Source organism: Conger conger, chromosome 12, assembly GCF_963514075.1.
Source record: "Conger conger chromosome 12, fConCon1.1, whole genome shotgun sequence".
Classification (NCBI taxonomy): Eukaryota; Metazoa; Chordata; class Actinopteri; order Anguilliformes; family Congridae; genus Conger; species Conger conger.
The window spans coordinates 7,792,572-7,815,118 of record NC_083771.1 but is presented as its reverse complement, the minus strand read 5'-3'; the positions used below and the strand labels follow the sequence as shown (position 1 = coordinate 7,815,118).

Sequence of the window (22,547 nt, the reverse complement as noted above, 5' to 3'; positions counted from 1 at the left end):
GCAGAATTTGGATTGTTCACGTGGTTATATACTTACCACATAAACACCACCAATTCATAGTCAGCCATGTTTTTTTGTTTAATTTGGCGTTGTGCACCTGGAACACTTGGAGGTTGGAAGTTTGATCTCTGATGGTAAGTGGAAAGCAGCATAACTTCCGGAATTGAGTCTGCTTGAATCGTGGAGAAACCATAGGGAGAAACGTTACATGGTTGGAGTAGTCTCAGACAGCCCGCCACACTCTCATTCACACCGCAGACCGCAGCTGAGCTCACAGAGTGGAGTCAAAGGAAGACCTTTCCTATGTGACTTCCGCATGCAGTCCATGGACACCCGGTCGACCAGCTGGGGTTGCAAAATGACCACGAAGGATGTGGATCCCGAACAGGCTGATCCCTCCCACACCCTGGGAAACTCAATCACCAATCATATAGCAGCATCACCCTATGGCGCTACCGGCCAGGTGCCCTTGGCACAATCAAAGTACTCAACTGTCCAATGTACCATGTGATACAGTCATGGATTATTTTGCTATCATCGGTGAAAGGGGGCATAACCACTGTGAAAGCCTTCAGGTCTTTCCTGAGAGGAAGGCTGTTCCAGTCGTAAATGGTAAATGATTGGCATTTATATAGCGCCTTTATCCAAAGCGCTGTATAATTAATGCTTCTCATTCACCCATTCACCCATTCATACACACACCCACACACCGACGGCCATTGGCTGCCATGTAAGGTGCCGACCAGCTAGTCAGGAGCATTTGGGGGTTAGGTATCTTGTTCAGGGACACTTCGACACAGCCCGGGCGGGGGATCAAACCGGCAACCCTCCGACTGCCAGAGGACTGCTCTTACTGCCTGAGCCATGTCGCCCTCGTAGTCATACTGTATGCTTGTCTATCGGGGTGAACAGGGAGTAGTGGAACGGGTCTATGACCATCTGAAATCTGTGCCTTCGTGCTGTGCAGCACTTGGGCTCACCTCCCCATAAAGACCACCTCCATCATGGGGGAGAGGCTTGAGATGTGGATCCAGATAAGGGCCAGGGCCCCTGGTGCAATCCAGTCCCCTAGGGCATCACTTGGCTTGGCTTGCTCCCCTCCCTCTTCCTGCAATTTGGCACTTCCAGCAGTACCAAGAAGGACGGTGACGAGTTGACCGGTCCCTGGTGCTGACCAGACCTGGGTCAAATTTGTAGTTGTTTTGGGTTCACATACTTTTCTACACCTCTTTGAGCTTGTCTGGTGTATTGGAACCTATTAAATACTGTAAAAAACGGCAATCCCTGCCTTCTGGTACTCTTGGTTGGCTCAATTGCAAGAGGCAAGATCAATTGAGCACAGACAAGTATGGTCTGGTGCAAACGCCTGGGGCTCATTCCAGTCTTTATCTCCTCTGACTTTGTCTGTCCGCCATCTTTAAGGACATTCCAATCTGTTAAATGTTGGTTTTAAAATGTTTTATTGGAAACACCAATGGCACTAGCACCACCACAGGCTCCTTGTATAAGGCATCATTTTTAAAAGAGATTTATGGCATTCTTTGTGACTGATACTCAATCACACATTCAAAAAACATTAAAGGTCACACTCACAATCACATTTACAGTATTTACTGACAGTACAGAGCACTTAAAGTACCAAAACAAAATAGAAAAATTCATATTACAATTCAACAACTGTAAACCTGAGAGATGTGACAGTTTAACTGTCACACACAATATAAATTATCTTTGGATCAGACTTGGTCCTCCTCGGCCACCATCTTCTCGATGGCGGTCCAGTCCAGTTTGCTGAGGATACTGCCAGTGCTCTCAGAGGGGGAGTCCCTGTCCAGCCCCTTCAGCCAGACTCCAGCTCCACTCCCTGGAGCTCCACTCCGCTCTTCCACAGAGCCCTGAGGAGAGAGCACCATACACCAGGGTGACATCCTATCCCACTTACACCCATGAAGAGCATTAGTATTCAACCACTTACGAAGATCTATCCATCTACAAAAAGCCAGGGATAAGCAAGGGCCGAGATTGTTATGATTGAATATAAAAACCTTTAAGCCTTAATTAGGTATGTAAAGGAGACATATCCCCCCACATGAAGGATCTGGATGTATCTAAAGCAGGGTTGTCAAACTAAATTCCCAGGGAGCCACAGTGACTGTGGGGCTTTCAATCAGCTGCCAATTGTGGCCTTGAGAACAAGATGTGTGGATTGAACCACTGGTGCCAGGAACAACCTAAAAACCAGCAGTCACTGTGGCCCTCCAGCACTGGAGTTGATATCTGTGGTCTAGACAGTACGAGGACTACCGTGATGTGTATGGTGGTTAATGCAGATGAAGACTACAGTCATGTGTATGGGGGTTAATGCAGATGAAGACTACAGTGATGTGTATAGTGGTTAATGCAGATGAAGACTACAGTCATGTGTATGGTGGTTAATGCAGATGAAGACTACAGTCATGTGTATGGTGGTTAATGCAGATGAAGACTACAGTCATCTGTATGGGGGTTAATGCAGATGAAGACTACAGTCATGTGTATGGGGGTTAATGCAGATGAAGACTACAGTGATGTGTATAGTGGTTAATGCAGATGAAGACTACAGTCATGTGTATGGTGGTTAATGCAGATGAAGACTACAGTGATGTGTATAGTGATTAATGCAGATGAAGACTACAGTCATGTGTATGGTGGTTAATGCAGATGAAGACTACAGTCATGTGTATGGGGGTTAATGCAGATGAAGACTACAGTCATCTGTATGGGGGTTAATGCAGATGAAGACAACAGTCATGTGTATGGGGGTTAATGCAGATGAAGACTACAGTCATGTGTATGGGGGTTAATGCAGATGAAGACTACAGTGATGTGTATAGTGGTTAATGCAGATGAAGACTACAGTCATGTGTATGGTGGTTAATGCAGATGAAGACTACAGTCATGTGTATGGGGGTTAATGCAGATGAAGACTACAGTGATGTGTATAGTGGTTAATGCAGATGAAGACTACAGTCATGTGTATGGTGGTTAATGCAGATGAAGACTACAGTCATCTGTATGGGGGTTAATGCAGATGAAGACTACAGTCAGGTGTATGGGGGTTAATGCAGATGAAGACTACAGTGATGTGTATAGTGGTTAATGCAGATGAAGACTACAGTCATGTGTATGGTGGTTAATGCAGATGAAGACTACAGTCATGTGTATGGTGGTTAATGCAGATGAAGACTACAGTCATCTGTATGGGGGTTAATGCAGATGAAGACTACAGTCATGTGTATGGGGGTTAATGCAGGTGAAGACTACAGTCATCTGTATGGGGGTTAATGCAGATGAAGACTACAGTCATGTGTATGGTGGTTAATGCAGATGAAGACTACAGTCATGTGTATGGTGGTTAATGCAGATGAAGACTACAGTCATGTGTATGGTGGTTAATGCAGATTAAGACTACAGTCATCTGTATGGGGGGTAATGCAGATGAAGACTACAGTCATGTGTATGGGGGTTAATGCAGATGAAGACTACAGTCATGTGTATGGTGGTTAATGCAGATGAAGACTACAGTCATGTGTATGGTGGTTAATGCAGATGAAGACTACAGTCATGTGTATGGTGGTTAATTCAGATGAAGACTACAGTCATGTGTATGGTGGTTAATGCAGATGAAGACTACAGTGATGTTTGTGGGGGTTAATGCAGATGAAGACTACAGTGATGTTTGTGGGGGTTAATGGAGATGTGTAGTGTAGTGTAGTCAAGTCTGACCTGTTTGTCCAGGCCAAGCAAGCGTCGGATCTCCAGAGGAGGGTTCCATGGGCTCAGGAGCTGCTCGTCATCACTCTCCTCCTCTACCTCCTCTCTCACTTCCCTCTCTCTTCTCATCCTGTCCTCCTTCAGGGGTGGCCGTATTCCCTTCATCCAGCCTACGGGACAATTACACCATGATATTCCCAAGCCTATCAAAACCTATTCCCATTATCCAGCCTATGAGACAATTGCACCATGATATTCCCAAGCCTATCAAAACCTATTCCCTTCATCCAGCCTATGAGACAATTACACCATGATATTCCCAAGCCTATCAAAACCTATTCCCATTATCCAGCCTATGAGACAATTGCACCATGACATTCCCAAACCCGTCAAATCCCATTCTCAATATCCAACCTATGAGAAAATAACACCATGATATTCCAAAGCCTGTCAAAACCCATTCCCATTATCCAGCCGATGGGAAAATTACACCATGATATTCCCAAGCCTGTCAAAACCTATTCCCATAATCCAGCCTATGAGAAAATGACACCATGATATTCCCAAGCTAGTCAAAACCTATTCCCATTATCCAGCCAATGAAACAATTACACCATGATATTCCCACTGGTACAGAATCACACAGAGGATGTTTTCAGTGGTTAATTAAATTGCTCTAATTAAGGGGGCAAACCTTTGCCCGGTCTCCTGCCCCTGGTGTCTTGTACACCCCATCTCGTCAGACGGGCATCTGGGAGTGCACCTGCAGGAGCCACAAGGAGTTACAGAAAGAGTTACAGCATACCATCCTACACTTTTAATGCTTCAAGGTTAAACATGTCTTACTCTAGTCACTTGCCAATTGATCAAATCGTAAAAACAAGCCGTACTACTTTTTAAAATATCTCCTCAGTGGATGGCCTCATGTGCCCCCAGGAGCTCGAAACAGCAATTCTACAGTTACTAGTCAAACACCCGACTACTAGGATACCCTGCTACCCCTATATGTGAGGGCTATTCAATGTTTTTTTGATACAGAAATATTTTACAGAAGACTAAGATCCGTAAAGCTGTTGGACCCTTAACCCCACATTGCTGCTTAGTCTAATCAACCCTAAGTCGATTTGGATAAACTAAATGCCAAATTCAACTAAATAACAAATTATTATTTATGATTTACAGAGCAGCAGAAAGGCACCAGGCCTGAACCCCCAGAGAACAGCTCACCAGGTCTGTGCATACGGCGGGTGGTGAGCTGATGTTCTCCACGCTGGGCAGATATGCTCCGTACTCCTGCGGTCCTCCCAGGAGAGGCAGATGTGTGGAACAGAGCGTCCCTCCCCCTCCTCCCCTCAGGCCTGCTGTAGCCGTGAGGAGCAGCCCTGGAACACACACAGCCCTCCGACCTGGTTACACTCACTCACACAACTACAACTCCCAGCACTCACAAAACTACAACTCCCAGCACTCACACAACTACAACTCCCAGCACTCACACAACTACAACTCCCAGCACTCACACAACTACAACTCCCAGCACTCACACAACTACAATTGGAGGAACTCAGGATAAAAAATAATAATGAATGATCTTAATGATCACAACTGAAAGTCGCAGCGTCTGTATACCTATAATTTACCAATATAACTTACAACTTATAAAGAAATCATATTTTGAGTGCACAGCGTCCTTAATACTTTTAAAGGTAATAACGGCACAGAAAGCTGCTGACCTGCGGCTGCTCTGATTGGTGCTTTGTGAGGGGTGGGCCTTGGGCCTGCGGCTGCTCTGATTGGTGCTTTGTGAGGGCTGGGCCTTGGGCCTGCGGCTGCTCTGATTGGTGCTTTGTGAGGGCTGGGCCTTGGTGAGGGTGGGCAGGGCTGGGGACGGCTTGAGCAGCTCTGTAATCAAGCTACAGGCCTCTCGGGCTCTGAGGGTGTGGTGTTCCAGCAGCAATGTCCTGCTCGACAACAAACAACATTAAACACACAGACCTCGACACATACAGTGCTCCAAAATGGTTGCCATGATCAGAAGTGCCGACAGTACAAACTACAAAAACACAAAATCTTCTTTAAGAGTTAAAATGGCAGTTATGTTGGTGAATATTTGCACATGAATATATATATATATATATATTTGTGGGTACAGTTTGTCAAAAGTGAATCTGTAAGGTAAAATGGTTCCATGAAGCACTCACTTTTCCTTCTTTTCCTTCATTTTCTTGTTGGTAGAAAGATCTCTGGAGGTCAGATTCTGTAGACAGAGCAGATTAACGTAAATACATACAATACTATTTAGACCACTATTTAGCCTATTTGAAGCATATTAATGACTAATTAAAGGAAGGTAGCGTTAAAGACACGGCTTGTTATTCAGTGTACCTTGGGTCAGGCCAGTAACCTTAGGTTTGGTCAGAGACAGTTGAGTCAAGGTCTGATATTATTTTCAGACATACGCAGACCCTGAGAAAAAAAACTAGCCATATTTAATAATATTAATAATAATAATAGAATGGGGTCGTGACCACAGTGAGTCAGGACCTCAGTTTAACATCTCATCTGAAAGACAGCACAGTGTCCCCATCACTGCACTGGGGCATTGGGATTTATTTCACTAGAGGGAAGATCGTCCCCTACTGGCCCACCAACACTACTTCCAGCAGCAACTTAGTTTTCCCAGGAGGTCATCCATCCAAGTTCTGACCAAGCCCACACCTGCTTAGCTTCAGCCATTCGGCAGGAGAAGGGTGCATGGTTGTATGGCTGCTTGCATTTAAAATACTTTGATAAGTTTATGACAAAAACCCAGTTTTGTTCTCATCAGTTCTCTGGCTGTTTTGTGAGTTAGCTGAGTTAGCAGATTAGCTGAGTTAGCTGAGTTAGCAGGGACAGCAGGGTTAGTTAGCGCAGTCAGCTGGGTTAGCAGAGTCAGCAGGGTCAGCTGGGTTAGCAGGGTTAGCAGAGTCAGCAGGGTTAGCAGAGTTAGCAGGGTTAGCAGGGTCAGCAGAGTCAGCTGGGTTAGCAGGGTTAGCAGGGTCAGCACGGTCAGCACGGTCAGCAGGGTCGGCTGGGACCACGATGCACAGCCTGACCTGAGTGGACGAAGGTGTGAAGGGCCGGTGCTCTTGATCTCTCTTCTCCTCCCTCTGTCTGCGGTATTCTGCAATCCTTTCTTTCTGCTTCTTCTTCATCCATGCCCGCAGTTCCTCTCGCTGCTCCTCCTCCTCCACCCCCACGTTGTTCTGCTCACCCCATCTATTACAGAGTAGAGATGAACCAGACCAGACAGACAAGTATTTGAATCCAAAACAACGATGGATTTGACTCAAGTCTGAAATTAACCAGAAATTAATCGGGACGTTTTAACATCGTCAAACTCTCGACCAGCGAACTGCTAACACACAGTTGTGCATCATGTATGTGACTGGAATATGCTGAGTGATTAGGAGTATTGATTGGCTCCCACTGGGCTGTTACCTGAGAAACCTGTCTCTCAGTGAGTCTGATGGGCCGAGTGAATAGGTGGAGGCACCTCTCAGCCCGCCCAACTCTGTCAGGGTGTCGCCCGTGTCACTCAGGTCCAGAGGCCCGTCTGAAAACCTGAGGGGTCAGAGGCTGGGTGAAACGGTGCAAAACGGGGAGAGTGTGTAACATGGGGATAGTATGTGATACAGGATCGTGTGCGATACAGGATAGTGTGTGATACTGTCCTGATATGGTGATATGGGGCGACATTGGTTCATGATGGTAAGAGCAGTCGTTGCACCAGGGCTGCCGGTTCGATCCTGCCCTGACTGTGTCGAAGTTTCCCTGAGCAAAACACCTATCTCCCAATTGCTCCTGACAAGCTGGTTGGTACCTCGTATGGCAGCCAATCACCGTTGGAGTGTGAGTGTGTGTGTGTGTGTGTGTGTGTATGAAAGGGGGAATGAGAAGCATCAATTGTACAGCGCTTTGGATAAAGGCGCTATATCAATGAGAATGTGTGGAAGGGGGACAGAGCGTTCTACTTTAGCACACAGTATATGGATTGAATGCAGCACACACTTACTTTCCAGACCTTTCCATCATGGAATCAAAAGCTGCAAAAGAAATTTTCAATTTTAGCCCTCAGTAAACAAGTGATGTCTTGCAGAGGCTAGCAGGTAGTTTGCTCTGACAAAGTTGTGGCATTCAATGCAGAGATTAAATGAAAGGCTAAATTGAATTGTTGTCATTTCACCTCATTACGTAACTAGGCACAAGTGACACAGTGAGAAAGTCCAGAAACCCTTTAAAGGCCTAAAGGTAGCATTTGACGGGATACCCTGATTGGACAGCTATGAAAACAGGAAAGCGCTCCTGAAAAGGAACTAATAAACTGGACCCTCACACCTGCAGCACAGGTAACAGCTATGAGATCCCCCTCTAAAAGAATTGGGATTTTGCTTTGGCTACTGAAAACACAGCATTGTATACTAACGTGGCTTTGCGACGATGCACGCTGCCTCTTACCGTCTGCTGATCTTCCCACACCACCCCTGCTGCTGGTGCTCTGCTCCTCCACGTCCCTGAAGCTCACACTGAGGCCCAAAGAGTCCCTGAGGCCCAGACCGAGACGCGAAGAGTTGGGGAGGCTGAGAGGCTGGAGGGTGACAAACACACATCGTATCGGACAGAAACTTCTAGAAACAGCACAGACACAAAGTCGGGTGGGCACGGATGGGGGCGATATGTTTAAACGGCATCATAACTTGGTCATAGGACCAGTTTAGACAAGAAAAACAGCATTAACACGTGCTGAAGTGACAGTCTGAAGACTTTTGACACTTAAGTTTTATTCGAAAAAGAACAGAGATTCCTAGTTCATTAAAGTTTGCGTGTGGCCTACCAACAAAATGGCTTGCGATTAACCCCTTCTGCCCCAGACCAAAAAATAATTCAGGCAAACTCATCGGGTGGGCGACACTAAACTGAATTTGTAAGCATGAAAAACAAGACAAAACAAAACATCTGTTTAACACATTCACAACAGCAAATCTTTTTAAACCAACACCAGGACCAGTGCCTTCACTGTTATTCTATTGGATTAGCATTTAGCATTAGCATTCCCACAGTAGTGTTGCCTCATTTGGACTTTGAATAAAGAGTCTATCCTTTTTCAAATTCCTGGGAGATCGTAATCCGGGCAGCAGGGGTGGGCTACGCACCTCTATCTCCACGAGTAGCCCGAGTGGCTCCTTATCCTGGCCGGGTTCAGAGATGCCCCACAGGCCCGGTATCACAGGGGGACTGGGCCTCTCACTGGGTTCTGGAAGAAGCAAACGGATCATTCCCGGTGTGAAATTACAGAGCGAAGCTGTGCCTTGTAGACGGGTGTAACACACGGCAATAGATAGGAGGCGTGCAGACCTGAATTCGCCAGTGAAATTACAGACACAATACAAGCCCACGGGACAAACGACAAATCAGGCTGCAAACTTGAGATTGTCCTCGTGTATTTTCAAAATAAAATGAATATTCAAAAGTAACTCAATGAAACCATTGACCACAACCTAAATAATGGCAACCTAAAAAACGGAACTTTAAAAAAAAAATTACTTTTAAAGCTTCAAGGCTTACAGAATTGTATGAGAGTAGCATCTGTAATGGGCTGTGAACCAAGCAGAAGCTAACTGACACATACAATGAACCATTCAGTGTCACAGGGACTGGAGAATTACCCATCTATGTGTCTACCATGGCCTCCACTCTCATTTACTCAGTATTCAGAAGGTTTAAGGCCCGTGCACACCAAAAACTATAACTCCTGCAATAACGATGTGAGTATCCATGCTGATGAACCATAACTTTCTGTAAATAGTCTCCCGGCTCTGACACCTTGTAAATCTGGATGGATTTTGATTGGCTGTCTGTGTATCAATTGTTTATGCAGCTGAAAAAAAAATTGCTCTGAAAGTGATCAAAAAAATTGTCCATCATTAGCGTTGTCATTATAGTTGTGGTGTGGACACCCACTACACTAAACTACATATTTATAGTTTGCTTCATAGTTATAGTTCTTGGTGTGGATGGATCTCTAGGGTTAGAGTTACCCAGCAGTGTGTCTAGCACAGTCTCCACAGTAATGTTCTGAAGGGTTAGAGTTGTGTCTAGTGTTTAGAAGGTCAGGGTTAGAGTTACCCAGCTGTGTGTCGAGCACAGTCTCCACAGTCATTTGCTCAGTGGAGGTGTGATTTGGGCCAGGAGCTCCAGGCCGGTGGGTGTGGGGGGAGACGGGGGTGGAGGTCGGCCCGGTCGGGGAGGCAGAAGCCTGGCGGGAGGGCAGGTGCTCCAGCAGATCCTCGTCCTCCAGATTAATCACGTTGATGAAGTGGCGTCCTGCGCTGACCTGAGGGAAGCCATTCTTCATGTTATTGGACACATAATTGCCATGTCCAGTAGGCCTGTAGCTACTAGACCAGGCTCAGTTAAGTAATTGTCTTGGATTCAAACACTTTTCTGTGCTCGATTGATCTTGCCTGGTGCAATTGGGCTAACCAAGAGGACCAGAAGGTGGGGTTCGCATTTCTTGAGAGTATTTCATAGGTTCCAATACACCAGACAAGCTCAGTGAAGCATAGCATAGCATACAAGCATACATGGCCAGCGTATGACCATATGAAACATACGACCTGGGTCAATTACGTAATTTTTCTGGATTCTATACTTTTCTGGTTGGCTCAATTGCACCAGGCAAGATCAGTTGAGCACAGAAAAGTGTTTGAATCCAAAACAATTATGTAATTTACCCAGGTCTGCAAGTGATGCTATTTAATGAATAAAAATGTCAATCTGACCGTGTCCGGTCCCTGCTGGACCGCGCTCTCAGCCTCCCGGGGGAACTGCAGGTTCAGGAGTACACCAGGACAGGCTGCTGCAGCGGTCTCTACCTGCACCGCACCTGCTGGGGGTGCCAGAGAGAAGCAATCACACTCACCCACAGTCATTTCTGCCGCAGGACGTTAGCGTGAAAGTAATCGTACGAGCCTAAATCGTGACATCGCCAGCAACGCATTTTACCCAGCACACTCCTGGGATTCACTCATTTGTAGTTTCACTGCAGTACGACCTGGCCTAGGGCCAGTATGAGAGCATTCAAACATCTAAGGATTTCTCAAATATAATGGCAAAAGGCTACTTTCCAAAGTAACAGTGGTTTAAATCTGAAAGTTAAGTTTCAATTTCATATCAAAATATAAACAGCGTACAATCTGGACAGCCTACAAGAACGTGAAAAACCAGAATGAAAAGGTTTCCCCTCCATGATAACGGAAGCAGGGGGCGACATAGCGTAACATAATAATATAACGTAAAGACAGGACCAGACACAATACCGGAGTCGGTGTTGGTGCTGGCATCGTGGAGCTGGGGCGGTCTCTTCTGCGTGCTGGCGAAGGCGTGGAGCTCGGCTGCAGTGGACAGAGCCCTGGAGATCAGGTCCGGCCCGGCCAGCACGGAGCTGCCCGACTCTGGGAGGAAAAGGCCGAACACCAGCGCTAGGTTCAGTTAGCAGGCAACACTGGCACAGATCAACCCGATCAGATCAATACGCTCAATGCACATTATAATCTGTGAGAGCACCTCTAGAAGCATATTTGTACTTTCCATATATGAAGATGAAAATCTTCACCATGAAAATTTGAATGACATGTTATTTTAATGGCGTTTTCAAATGTCAGAACATTAAGGGAGCATAATTTCAGCGATACCAGTCAGAAGCATTGACTAATTAATAACAATTGCAGACATACTGGTTATTAATATGAACAGGGAAGGGGTTGAGTGCCATTTTGTACAACAGTTATCTTTTGTGGCTTTGAAATAGACACTTATATTTTGATATTTAATTTAGACCATTGTACTGGGATCGTGCCGTAAACAGGTCTCAGTGAAGCTGGCTGAAGGGATGAATGAGCAGATCACAGCTGCCTTCATGAAGAAGCTCACCGTCAACCATGTCTTCCTCCAGCGCTGACCCTGATGGCTCAGCTTTATCAGCCTACAGTAATAAAACAGGAAAAGTGTCAAGCAGCCCACGGAACGCCTTTACCAATGACTATGAGACAGCAGGGCTCCATCTTAAATTTTAGGCTCATATTGAGATTGGAGGCATGGTATAAAAGAGTGGTGTTCCGTTGGTTAACAGGTTATGGCGAAGGAGCGTTGACACCGTACCTCTGTCGGAGAGATGCTGGAATCCTCCGGTCTGCCAAGGCTTCTGCTTTGTCCCTCCTGCTCCCTCTCCTCCCTCCTCTTCTGCCTGCGGACAAAAGACAGCACCGACTCTAAACTGTGAAGGACCTCGAACACCACACATCTAAAGCACTTCTAAAAACATACCTTTATGAGCACAGACAGCACCGACTCTAAACTGGATGGGACATCAGACACCCTGGAGGTCTACACTCTCCCCAACATGAAGTAGGGTTCACACATCTACCGTTGCAGATGATTGGCCAATCCAAATAGGGGTAGAAATTGGGACGTCAGGCTCTAGTTGGGAGACGATACCTTTAACCCTTTGAAGAGGAGGCCATTTGGAAAGTTCTCAAAATTCCAAGTCAGTGTTCTAGAACTCTTGCTTTCTATCACCAGCTGTGGTTGTGACATCACCATTAGGGCTGCACCATATATTGCATATTGATCACCATCGAAATATGAACATGTGCAATAAACACATCACAAAAGACTGCTTGAACTGTTATGAATAGTATTTATTTAAATTGATGTCCTGTTAAATTGATTGGCTGCAATTTTGTTCAATAAAAGCATGTTGGGAATAAAGTATTAATTTATTTGCATTCAGTGGGCAGTAGCAATGTACCTGAAGCAGGAACACATTAAAACTGTGCACAATTGTTCACTTATCGCAAAGTCATCGCAATATTCAACAATGTTATCGCATATTGCATATTTTCCTCATATCGTGCACCCCTAACTCAGATCACATATGTCTGACCTCACATGAGCGAGCAGAGAATTTACCTTTTGCTGGAGGCGAGTGTATCCTGAGCAGGGTGGGCCTGGGAGGCCATGGTGAGGAGGCGAGGCCCAGCCTTCTCCCCACACTCTGGAGCCCACGCCACCCGCCCCAGGAGCACCTGCAGAGGGGCGAGACGGTGAGCGGGAGGCATAGTGAGGAAAACTCTGGATTGTGTGTGTATGTGCGTGCGTGTGTGTGTGTGTGTGTATGTGCGTGCGTGCGTGTGTGTGTGTGCGTGTGCGTGTGTGTGTGCATGTATGTGCGTGTGTGTGTGCGCGTGTGTGTGTGTGTGTGCGTGTGTGTGCATGTATGTGTGTGTGCGTGTATGCGTGTGTGTGTGTGTGTATCTGTGTGTGTCCAGAGCTTCATGGTGAATGGGAGGCGTGGGCAGAAGGAGACCCTCATGCACTTGAGTATGATAAGTGGCGGTTGGCATCACATGCACGTGTTGCAGCACACTCCTGATCTAGTGATGAATAATGATCTCTGAATTCTGTTCCTAACCAGCCTGCCACCGTATCGGGCCTGGAGATTTGTTGATGGGATATGACTGTTCAGGTACGCGTTGCTGGGCCTGGAGAGAGTGTGCGTTACAGGACGCAGTAAGCATGCGGTGCCGTGTATTGGATTTGTGTGCTGTACTGTGTACAGTACGTGTGCGACACCTTGCTTGGCTGATCGGGGGCCCTCTGAAGCAGCTGAATGCCAGAGCTGAACGCTGGGAACGCTGGGTGGCCTGGGACCTCAGGAAACCCTGGAGGGCTGGGCACGGAGATCAGAGGCGTGGCGGGGGTGGTGAAGGGGGCGGGAGGGGCAGGCAGGCGGGGCTCGGGGTGAAAGCGCAGCAGCGGGAGGCCGCGGGGCAGGGGCTGCCGGTGGGACGGGGGAGCGAGGATCAGCTGGAGGGGGCCACCCTGACCACTTCCCTGCCCTGGGCCGTCCAGGAGTTTGGGCTGCGCCACCTGACGGACGCTCTGGTCCGGCGGAACCTCGAATGCCCGCTGGGCCGGTTTCCGCCACCCCCTGCCCCCCTCTCTGGGCAGGACGGGGGGGTCTGCGCGGGGGTGCACAAACGCCTCTCTTGGGAGGGGGGGCACGGCAGAGCTGTAGAGGAGGCCTGTGGGGACAGCAGGGGGGGGCAAGGAGGAGCGCGGGGGCAGCTGCAGCAGTTTTAATCCTGTGGGTGCCGGAGGAGGAGTAGCGCTCGAGCCAGCGGCACACAGCAGCGCCAGCCCCTGGTGGCGGACGGGGGTAACGCAGGCGCTTCCCCTCTCCGTCTGGGTTCCCCTCAGTTCCTCCAAACGGACAGGAAGTTCCTGGAGAGCCACAGCGACAGAAATGAATCATAGTCGCGTCGTGATCACTATAAACGTGCCATGGAAACATCATAAATGGCAGAAAATCAAGCAGTTCTCAAGTTTTAAAATTAGGTTCAGAAAATGTAATCAAGTAACTTAGTATTTAGTACAGGGTGTCCAGTCTCATCTTATCTGAGCTGGAGTGGGTGCAGGTTTTTGTTTTAGCCCTGCACTAAGGCATTACATTACATTACATTAATGGCATTTGGCAGACGCTCTTATCCAGAGCGACGTACGACAAAGTGCAAAGTGCATACCCATAACCAGGGATAAGTGCGCTGAAAGACCCTCGACACGAGAGGAAGACCTCTGATTCCACAAATTAACTAATCGTGGTCTCAATCAAGACCTTGAGAAATAGAATCAGGAGGAGCGGTGCTGGGCCCACACCGGCCCTTTTCAGACATTTCATTGTAATCACTTGAGCTTCAGACAGCAGGCAGGCCATGACGAGCTACCTCACTGAGGCTCTCCATGTTGCCCAGGCTCGGACTCTCACTGCTGGGGCTCACAGAGTGGAGAAGCTCCAGCTCATCGGCCTGTCCTGCCCACGGCTGGGTCTCTGGGTCCGGCCCGAGGTTCTGCTCCGTGTGGAGACGCTCCAGTGCATGGGGCTGAGGCGTGGGGACCGGGCCCTGGTTCTGAGGTCCAAACTGGTGTGGGTCTGGTCTGGGTGGGAAAAATGGAGCGCCTGGCTGGTGGGTCTGGATTAATCGGGGCGGATTGGCTGTGGGAATTGGATTCTGGGTCTGGATTAAGAGGGGCTGATTAGCTGTGGGAATGGGGTACTGGGGGTGATTTAATGGGGGCAGATTAGCTGGGGGAATGGGGTACTGGGGGTGAATTAATGGAGGCAGATTAGCTGGGGGAATGGGGTACTGGGACTGGTTTAACTGGGGCAGATTTTCTGTGGGAATGGGGTACTGGGTGTGGTCTAATGGGGGCAGATTGGCTGTGGGAATGGGATAATGGGACTGGTTTAACTGGGACAGATGATCAGTGGGAATGGGATTCTGGTTTAACTGGGACGGATTGGGGAAGGAGGCGGCCACAGTTTGCAGGAGGCTGATGAAGCTCATCTGTTGGAACTGGCGGGAGAGAGAGGAAAAAGAAACACAAACCGTGGGGAACTGTGAACATGACCTGGAGGACCACAGTGTCTGCCGGTTTCCAGGGGCATTAAAATTGATCTTGTAGACACACCTCAAGGCCTTGAATGGCTGCTGATTGAAATGAAACCACATATACCTGAAGTCACTGCTGCTCTCTATGAGTGGAGTCTGTCACCCTTCGTAGATTTAATTGTGTAGATTATAGTTCCACTTTATGAAGAAAATACTGGAGAACGATATATTTCAGTAGCTAGCATGTTAGCAGTAGCTATTAGGTGCATACTACCTACACCAGTAGGCAGATGCTAGCGCTTGCTTGGGACTGTACATTTTTAGCTTGCCACTTTGGGGGTGTTGAAATGGGGGAAATAAACTGAAGGGAATTTTTCAAGCCATGAATTTTATTTAATTTCGCAAAATGACTGAACTGAAATTTAACCCTAGCCTTGAGCATGACTCAAAGTCTAAACAACTTTCTCAACTCCAGTCCCCAGGACCAACTTGCCAGCAGCCTGAAGTGTTATTGCTGAATGTTTCATGTGCAATGTGTAGTTTTTCAGTGGTGTGCAGTTACATTCACCTGCACCAATCTGAACATCTGATCCTGGACCAGCTGCCTGAAGGGGTCTGCTGCTGCTGGAGGAGGCAGCGCCTCAGGGCCCCTCCCCAGCTGCGAGGTGCTGCTGCTGGGGAAACTCGGTACTTGAGGCCCAGGATGCAGGCCTGGCACAGGAGGAGGCTTTGCATCTGTCCAAGCTACATAAGACTAACTTCGGTTCCATACACACCTAGGGTACAGTCACGTCCTATTACAGTGGTGTCATAGTATGGCATCATATTAAATCTTTCATGCATGACATTTTCTAACTATACTATGTGAGAAGTATGATCATTTCATTGAACGACGGGGAAAAAAATGAAAAACGAAAAGCACTGAACTGAGATGAATCTCCCTCGGTCTCCTCTCTGTCCGACACCAGATCCGCCAGGGTCAGTGTCTGTGAACATGAATGCAAAAAGGGGAACAGACCTAAATGCAAGGGGCTGCACTTCTTCCTTATTCAACAACTTAAATGTAGCTCAGTTAATATTAGACATGGCCCTTGACGGTGTGAGGGTATTACAAATATGTGATTAGAATCTTCTTTACTGGACGTTATAATGCTGTAGTAACAATAGCTACTGGCAACTGAAAGCAATTATAGAATTGATCAAATTAGAATGTAGAAATACAAACATTAGAATTTTGAAAAAAACATTCCAAAACATTACAGAACCGACTCTTCAAATTATTAAAAACTGGTCCATTACTACTGAAGAGTTTTTAATTTGGAGTTGGGCCAACTGCAGGGATCAGCAACCCTGGGAGTCAGGTGTGAAGACTGTCCGGCCAATCCTTAGCAGTAATTACCCGGGAGATAAGAAAACCCGGGCTGGATTTGGATTTGAGGGCCGGAGTTGACGGTCCCCGGCTGAGTCATACCTGCTCATGGGCAGGCCTCGGCCCCCGGGAGACGGTCTTGATCTGGACTGAGATGCAGGAGGCGGAGCCTGAAGTGTACACAGCGTCCTCTCTCCTGCTCTCACCTACAGGACCACAGCGTTACAAACCCTGCCGGACCAGGAGAACATCGGCAGTGGAGGCCTCCAGCCACCGCCACGGGCTCCACCATTAAAGCGCAACTACACACAGGCCTGACTCATTTCCACATGTATTTTCACCACATATCAAATGTAACATTACAATTCATAGAAGATCAGTATTGCCTTTTCAATGTCACTGACTAAATGTGCACAGTTTTATCCATTGACAACAGCACATTTTAAGCGATTGCTGGAATGAAAGAACCTAGAAGGATTAATGCCATTCAAATCCTTGCAATCAATATTTCATGTACGGTCCTTGAGGCATAGCAGAATACCTGAAGCTTAAGTCAGAATGTCTCAAACCAGAATTTAATGAATTAAATAAAAACGAATAGGACTTATTTTATAATTTGGTATAATTAAAATATAATTTGGTGTCCTATTGGAGTCAAGTGGGCCACTAATGAATTGAGAAATTGATAGTAGCTAAGGAGAATAAGAGCAGAGCAAGCAATAAACGTAAACATTTAGCACTTATTGCAAATAAAAAACCAAGGTGTTTCACAGATATAAAATAACAGCGAGCAAATAAAATAGCATTAAAAAATCTTTGTCAAAACAAATCATGACCATGTGCACTTGCAGGTCCCGCATCAGCCATTGGGGGTCGCTGTTGCAAGATGAGGCCCAGCTGTTAGGCGACCCCTGCTGGTTAATCTGATGCCAGCAAATTGCCTGTTATGCTGAAGTGACTCATCTGTGTAAACCTCGACTTTAACAAGATACATTTTCCATATCAGGGAGAGGAAGCCGCAAAGACAGCACAAATTGCAGCCTTGTGTTTTTTCAGATAAATATGTTTGTTATGCTGTTATACCAACAGTCTAAACACGCCTGGAAGGCAGAGTTTTGGACTCACCCTCTGGCTCAGGAAGGTCAGTCGTGTCATCCTCGGGGCCTCTGTGAGTGTCCATGGGCCTATTCTCCGGTTCAGAGCCAAACGCCCCCTCCTGGCTGTACTGGTGTACTGCTCTACCCATGTCTGTCTCTGTCTCTACCTCTTCCAGTTCAGATACTCTGTGGAATATCACAGTTACGACTGGCCGCAATGAGCTTTCCGTCCCGGCTGTAGGAGCAGCAGGTGGGGGTGACCCTCTTACCCTGCAGGGAGCGGGGCTTGAACACGGACTTGTGCTTCTTCTCCGAGTTCAGGTCCCAGGTACGCACCGTACTGAGGGGAGCGGAGGGGTTTAAACATACATGAATAAGTGCCTGGCTGTGGAACGGTGCAATAAACGCAATGAAAAACATGAAAATGAAATGATAAAGTGCCAATTGAATCATGAATTTCATTTTCGTCTCCGTGCCACTTTGAGGACATGCCTGGTAATAGCACTTATTAGCACTCATTGTGGGATTATATTCATGCATGGTGATTACATGGGTATGACTTCTTACACACCCATCGTTTGAGCACGTCAGGAACTCTTCCTTGATCTTTGGATGCCAGCAGCCACTGTTCAACATTGCAGTGTGACCCTGTTTCAGGGGTCAGAAAAATGTCTCACTTCAATAGCGTTTCACTGGCAATGGAAATATGTCAGAGAATAAAGCAACAGAACACATATTAACCATTTAAGCTGTAAGACCAGAAAAATGTCATTTCAATGTTCCTAACTACACATTCAAATGCGGAAGTACTGGTCACTACTGTTATAACAGGTCTTGACTTACACCCAATCCAAACATGAAGCAACATTAGCAAATGAACAGCCGAATGACAAGAAATAAATCTATAGAACACGTTTGTTTCAATGAAGTCTAGACAACAAACAGAGCGAGCGTTGTCATTCTGGGACCAAATATCACTCGCTCTGTCTCCATTTCAAGAACATTTCACTGGTGCATCCCGCCTCTAAATTGTTCCTCTTGGTGGAAAACCAATGACCCATCGCAAAGGCCACTGGGAAGGAACAAGAGTGCTCGTAGTTTCCATGCATTATGAAAAAAGCTGTATGCCAAATAACTAAGTTTTACAAAATGCCATTTAGAAATACTGACAAATTATTTTCCAGAAAGGAAGATGTCTGTCCAGCGTGTTATCCGATTGGTTCCGATGTCGTCAGGTCGAATCCTCAGATAATATCAAGAGAGGTTTGCGATACGACATTGCCCCCCTGGTCCTACTCTTCTATGGGTGAAAGGGACCCTCTTGGCGATGACCGTACCTTCGTGTTGGCCATGTCCACGATGTACTGATCCCCCTTCACGCACTCCAGAACCGGGAAGCCATCCCGGTCAAGGACCTTAGCCTGAGCACTGCCTGCAACCACCAGGATGACATCGCCCGTGACGCTGTACTGCAGGGACTTTATCTGGTGGCTGTAGGGAGATCAGAGAGAGAGAGAGAAGCTGCCATTTACAGCAGAACTATAGAGAGACCACCGTGTACAATTGTACTGGAGAAACTTAAATGGAACAATATTTCGGTCATTGCCAATTTTGCAGAAATAAATAATCAAGAAAAGCAAAAACTTGGATCGACAATTTCATCTTAGAGAGAAATGGCTCTTTTAATCATTTAACTTTCAACATGCAGCTATCAAGTACGTAATTGTGCGGCCAACTAGCTAACCTGAAAGAGATGCAGCTACCAATACATAGCTAAGCTAAACCAACACTTGCAAAGAAACAAACTAACAAAGGGTGTGACACATGGAGTCTTGCTAATAGATACAGAAAAAATATTTAGATAATATTGAAAAATACATAACTGAACGTACCACTCACAGGGCTGCAGGGATGGAAAGGCCTGCAGAGCAGCATCCATCCCGGCAAAGTCCCAAAATCTCACATCATAGTCGTATCCCCCGGTAACCAGCCGAGCACCCGAGGGGTCCAAGCCCAGAGCGGATACCTGAGTGTCACAGGTGAGAGGTAAACATTCCATCTCAGGTAAACATTCAACATTCAGCCACAGGTAAACATTCCATCTCAGGTATACATTCTGACAAAGGTAAACATGAATAATTCGGACACAGGTAAACATTCTGATAAAGGTAAACATTAAACATTCCGTCACAGGTAAACATTCTGATAAAGGTAAACATTACAGAACATGCAAACAGGTTTTGTAGCTAATGATTCCCTGGAGTCAATGACTGAATCTCCTGGCATGGCTTTTACAGTATGAAAGGATGTCTTACCGTTTTTGTGCCATGCTGCAGTGTGATTTCATGCGTGTCTGGAATTCTTTTGACTGGGTTCTGTGAGAAAGGAAAAAAAGAGAACATCGATGGGCTTGTAAACTTTACTTCAATACCCAGAATGCACAGTAATAAATACAAATGGCGTACAGCAATTGAACCCAGGAACAAAAAAACTAAACAAAATGGCCACCAATATGGGCACCAAGAATCATGCCTCGCGGCCCTGCCATGATGTAAACTTGGCTTACAATACAATGGTAGAACCAATGCATTTCATTTAACATTTATGCAAAGTCAACAAGCACATATTAATCATGTGAACAAGAACCACCAAATCTGCTATATCAAAGCATGCCATAGACCTGCACTTCAAGCATTTAAAGTTTGAATGTATAGTTTATGAATGTTATGAATGAACCAGTTCGTAACATTTAGCCAGGACGATACCAAACCACGCATACGTCATTGTCTTCGTCCTGCATGTCTTCCTCGTCATCATCATCGTCCGCCAAACTGCCTCTGTACCCCGGAGGAAGTGGGGGCCCCACAATGTCGTCGGGGTCTCCGTGGGTAGCAAGCTTGGAGGGGATGGGGGGGCCAATGAGGTCGGAGCTGGAGTCGGAATCAGAACCACTATCGCTGCTGTCCCCACTGCTGCTACTCTCCTGCGGCCTGCAGGAAGACAGGACGTCAGTGGCTATTCTCCAACTGCAATGCGGCCATTTTGTGAGGACACTGTTATCTGCGCAGAAAAACCCCTTTTTGTGAGGACATTTATCTTGGCAGAAAAATCCTATTTTCTGAGGAGAAGAAAATACATGTTTGTGAGGACAACTATTTGGGTAGAAAAACCTGAAGGGCTATTATACATTACTGGCATTTGGCAGAAGCTCTTATCCAGACAGACGTACAGTTGATTAGACTAAGCAGGAGACAATCCTCCCCTGGAGTAATGCACGGTTAAGGGCCTTGCTCAAGGGGCGGATGTTATTGTGGCTACACCGGGGACCACTGATCTTGTGTGTCCCAATCATGTATCTTAACCGGTCGCCCAGGTTTTACATTTACCTTATAAGGTTTTACATTCAAGTTCTATCAAGGCAATCAACCTTTTTCCCCAACTCAGAATGCAAATAATAATTTCTGCATTTCTGCTCAATTCAGGATAATGGAGATTTGAACATATGCCTGAAACAGGCTGCAGTCGACTGCATAACTTCTATCAAGGTGAGTAAGGACCTTTTTTTTTACATGCAAAGTACCAAACCACCTACAAAGCCTTCATGAAAGGGTGTTTGCTTTCTTTCATCTCAAAATCTTGAAAACAACCTTGTCCATTTCACTTCCAGGTTTCACAACCTGTACAAGCAGCCTATATCCTGGCGTTAACTGTCCGTGTTGAAGCACATTTAAATGATTTACCTTGAGGTTTTTGCTGCAGGTTTGTCCCTGCAGGTGGATGCAGCTACCGGTCTGACTTTGCTCTTCTGAGAACTCCCTGCTTCCTTCTGCTGGGCTTCATCCTGTCGTCTTTCCTCTAGGCAACACACAACTGTGTTAACTACACACACACACACACACACACACACAACTGTGTTAACTATAACCACACTCACACACATACACACACAACTGTGTTAACTATAACCACACTCACACACATAGACACTCGCGCACACGCACAAACACACACAAACACACACAATTTTGTTAACTACACTCACACTCAAACACACAAACACACACACACACACACACACACACTGTGCTCAAATGCATAGAATCTCACTCACCTAACGCTCTATTGCTCCTTTCGATTGCTGTTCTCCGGGTCTGCTCAAAGATAGCCTCCAGATCAAAGGTGCGAGCCTTCTTCCCTGATGGGGTAAAAAGAACATTGTCTTTTTTTTATAAGCCCGGCTATAGACGATCCAAACGAGATACTTTGATTTTATTTAATCGAAGTATGTTTGGTAAAAACACATGTAAATCAAAACACCCACTTTAAGATCCCCCTGCTAACATGTGGATGCCCTAAAACCCCAGTTGAATTGTATTTGTCTTATTTTCTGTGCAGCTCAGTTCTTTAAAAGATCAAATCCATCATTTTGGGGCACCAAACATGACCACAGTCCTGCACTACTCATTTTTGTCATCATGATTTCATTTCTTATACAATTCCCTATGAATACTTTTGAAGAAATGCTTCTTGAAAATAATGTATAAACAAATTAAATCAGAATGGGGAGTAAATTTCAAGTGCTTTACTCTTAACCAACAATCATAATGTTCTGCCTAAAAAGATAATGAATGTGTAATCAATTAGCCTTTCCAAAATGCTTAATAAAAATAATGATAATCCTGAAATTAAGTTCATAGTTTATTCAATCCTGCTGTGGCAGCTGTGGCCGCTTATCTGGGTATCAATCCAAATGTGAGGGGTAACTGCTATTACTTATATCGTAATAGCAGTTTTCAGACAGAATATTAGGTAAACAGGTGTAATCACAGTTTTCGTTAT

The 22,547-nt window shown here is 46.2% G+C and overlaps 3 protein-coding genes across 3 annotated transcripts; all 3 read right to left on the bottom strand.

Annotated features, from left to right (window-relative positions):
• Positions 1 to 1,443: 1,443 nt before the first annotated feature.
• Positions 1,444 to 5,996, bottom strand: LOC133141410 (ciliogenesis and planar polarity effector 1-like). Its single transcript, XM_061261944.1, has 6 exons — positions 5,955 to 5,996; positions 5,487 to 5,714; positions 4,981 to 5,135; positions 4,448 to 4,516; positions 3,766 to 3,923; positions 1,444 to 1,895 (listed from the first exon to the last, which is right to left on the bottom strand). The coding sequence occupies exons 1-6, from the start codon at positions 5,972 to 5,974 to the stop codon at positions 1,737 to 1,739; spliced, it is 789 nt and encodes a 262-aa protein (XP_061117928.1). The 5' UTR covers positions 5,975 to 5,996; the 3' UTR covers positions 1,444 to 1,736.
• A 343-nt stretch (positions 5,997 to 6,339) lies between these two features.
• LOC133141461 (nascent polypeptide-associated complex subunit alpha, muscle-specific form-like) lies at positions 6,340 to 14,931 on the bottom strand. The gene is made up of 14 exons (XM_061262034.1): positions 14,577 to 14,931; positions 13,426 to 14,076; positions 12,763 to 12,878; positions 11,953 to 12,037; positions 11,725 to 11,776; positions 11,112 to 11,246; positions 10,575 to 10,681; positions 9,919 to 10,126; positions 8,946 to 9,046; positions 8,251 to 8,380; positions 7,808 to 7,838; positions 7,234 to 7,356; positions 6,809 to 7,011; positions 6,340 to 6,347 (listed from the first exon to the last, which is right to left on the bottom strand). The coding sequence occupies exons 1-14, from the start codon at positions 14,592 to 14,594 to the stop codon at positions 6,340 to 6,342; spliced, it is 1,968 nt and encodes a 655-aa protein (XP_061118018.1). The 5' UTR covers positions 14,595 to 14,931.
• Positions 14,932 to 16,707: 1,776 nt separating this feature from the next.
• On the bottom strand, positions 16,708 to 21,548 carry LOC133141460 (WD repeat-containing protein 70-like). The gene is made up of 8 exons (XM_061262033.1): positions 21,496 to 21,548; positions 20,488 to 20,698; positions 20,024 to 20,083; positions 19,601 to 19,734; positions 19,046 to 19,199; positions 18,280 to 18,356; positions 17,915 to 18,048; positions 16,708 to 16,817 (listed from the first exon to the last, which is right to left on the bottom strand). The coding sequence occupies exons 1-8, from the start codon at positions 21,546 to 21,548 to the stop codon at positions 16,708 to 16,710; spliced, it is 933 nt and encodes a 310-aa protein (XP_061118017.1).
• Positions 21,549 to 22,547: the final 999 nt, after the last annotated feature.

Excerpts from the sequence above, each read along its gene's own strand:
- LOC133141410 (XM_061261944.1), bottom strand. The coding sequence starts at position 5,974 with ATGAAGGAAAAGAAGGAAAA. Across the intron at positions 5,136-5,486 it reads ACCAATCAGAGCAGCCGCAG|GGCTGCTCCTCACGGCTACA; the intron begins GTCAGCAGCTTT and ends TGTGTGTTCCAG. Across the intron at positions 3,924-4,447 it reads GGGCAGGAGACCGGGCAAAG|GCTGGATGAAGGGAATACGG; the intron begins GTTTGCCCCCTT and ends ATTGTCCCGTAG.
- LOC133141461 (XM_061262034.1), bottom strand. Across the intron at positions 11,777-11,952 it reads CCAGCATCTCTCCGACAGAG|GCTGATAAAGCTGAGCCATC; the intron begins GTACGGTGTCAA and ends TTATTACTGTAG. Across the intron at positions 7,357-7,807 it reads ATGATGGAAAGGTCTGGAAA|GTTTTCAGACGGGCCTCTGG; the intron begins GTAAGTGTGTGC and ends CTGACCCCTCAG.
- LOC133141460 (XM_061262033.1), bottom strand. The coding sequence starts at position 21,548 with ATGAAGCCCAGCAGAAGGAAGCAGGGAGTTCTCAGAAGAGCAAAGTCA. Across the intron at positions 20,084-20,487 it reads TGCAGGACGAAGACAATGAC|AACCCAGTCAAAAGAATTCC; the intron begins GTATGCGTGGTT and ends CCTTTCTCACAG. Across the intron at positions 18,357-19,045 it reads TGGACATGGCCAACACGAAG|GGTCACACTGCAATGTTGAA; the intron begins GTACGGTCATCG and ends CCCCTGAAACAG.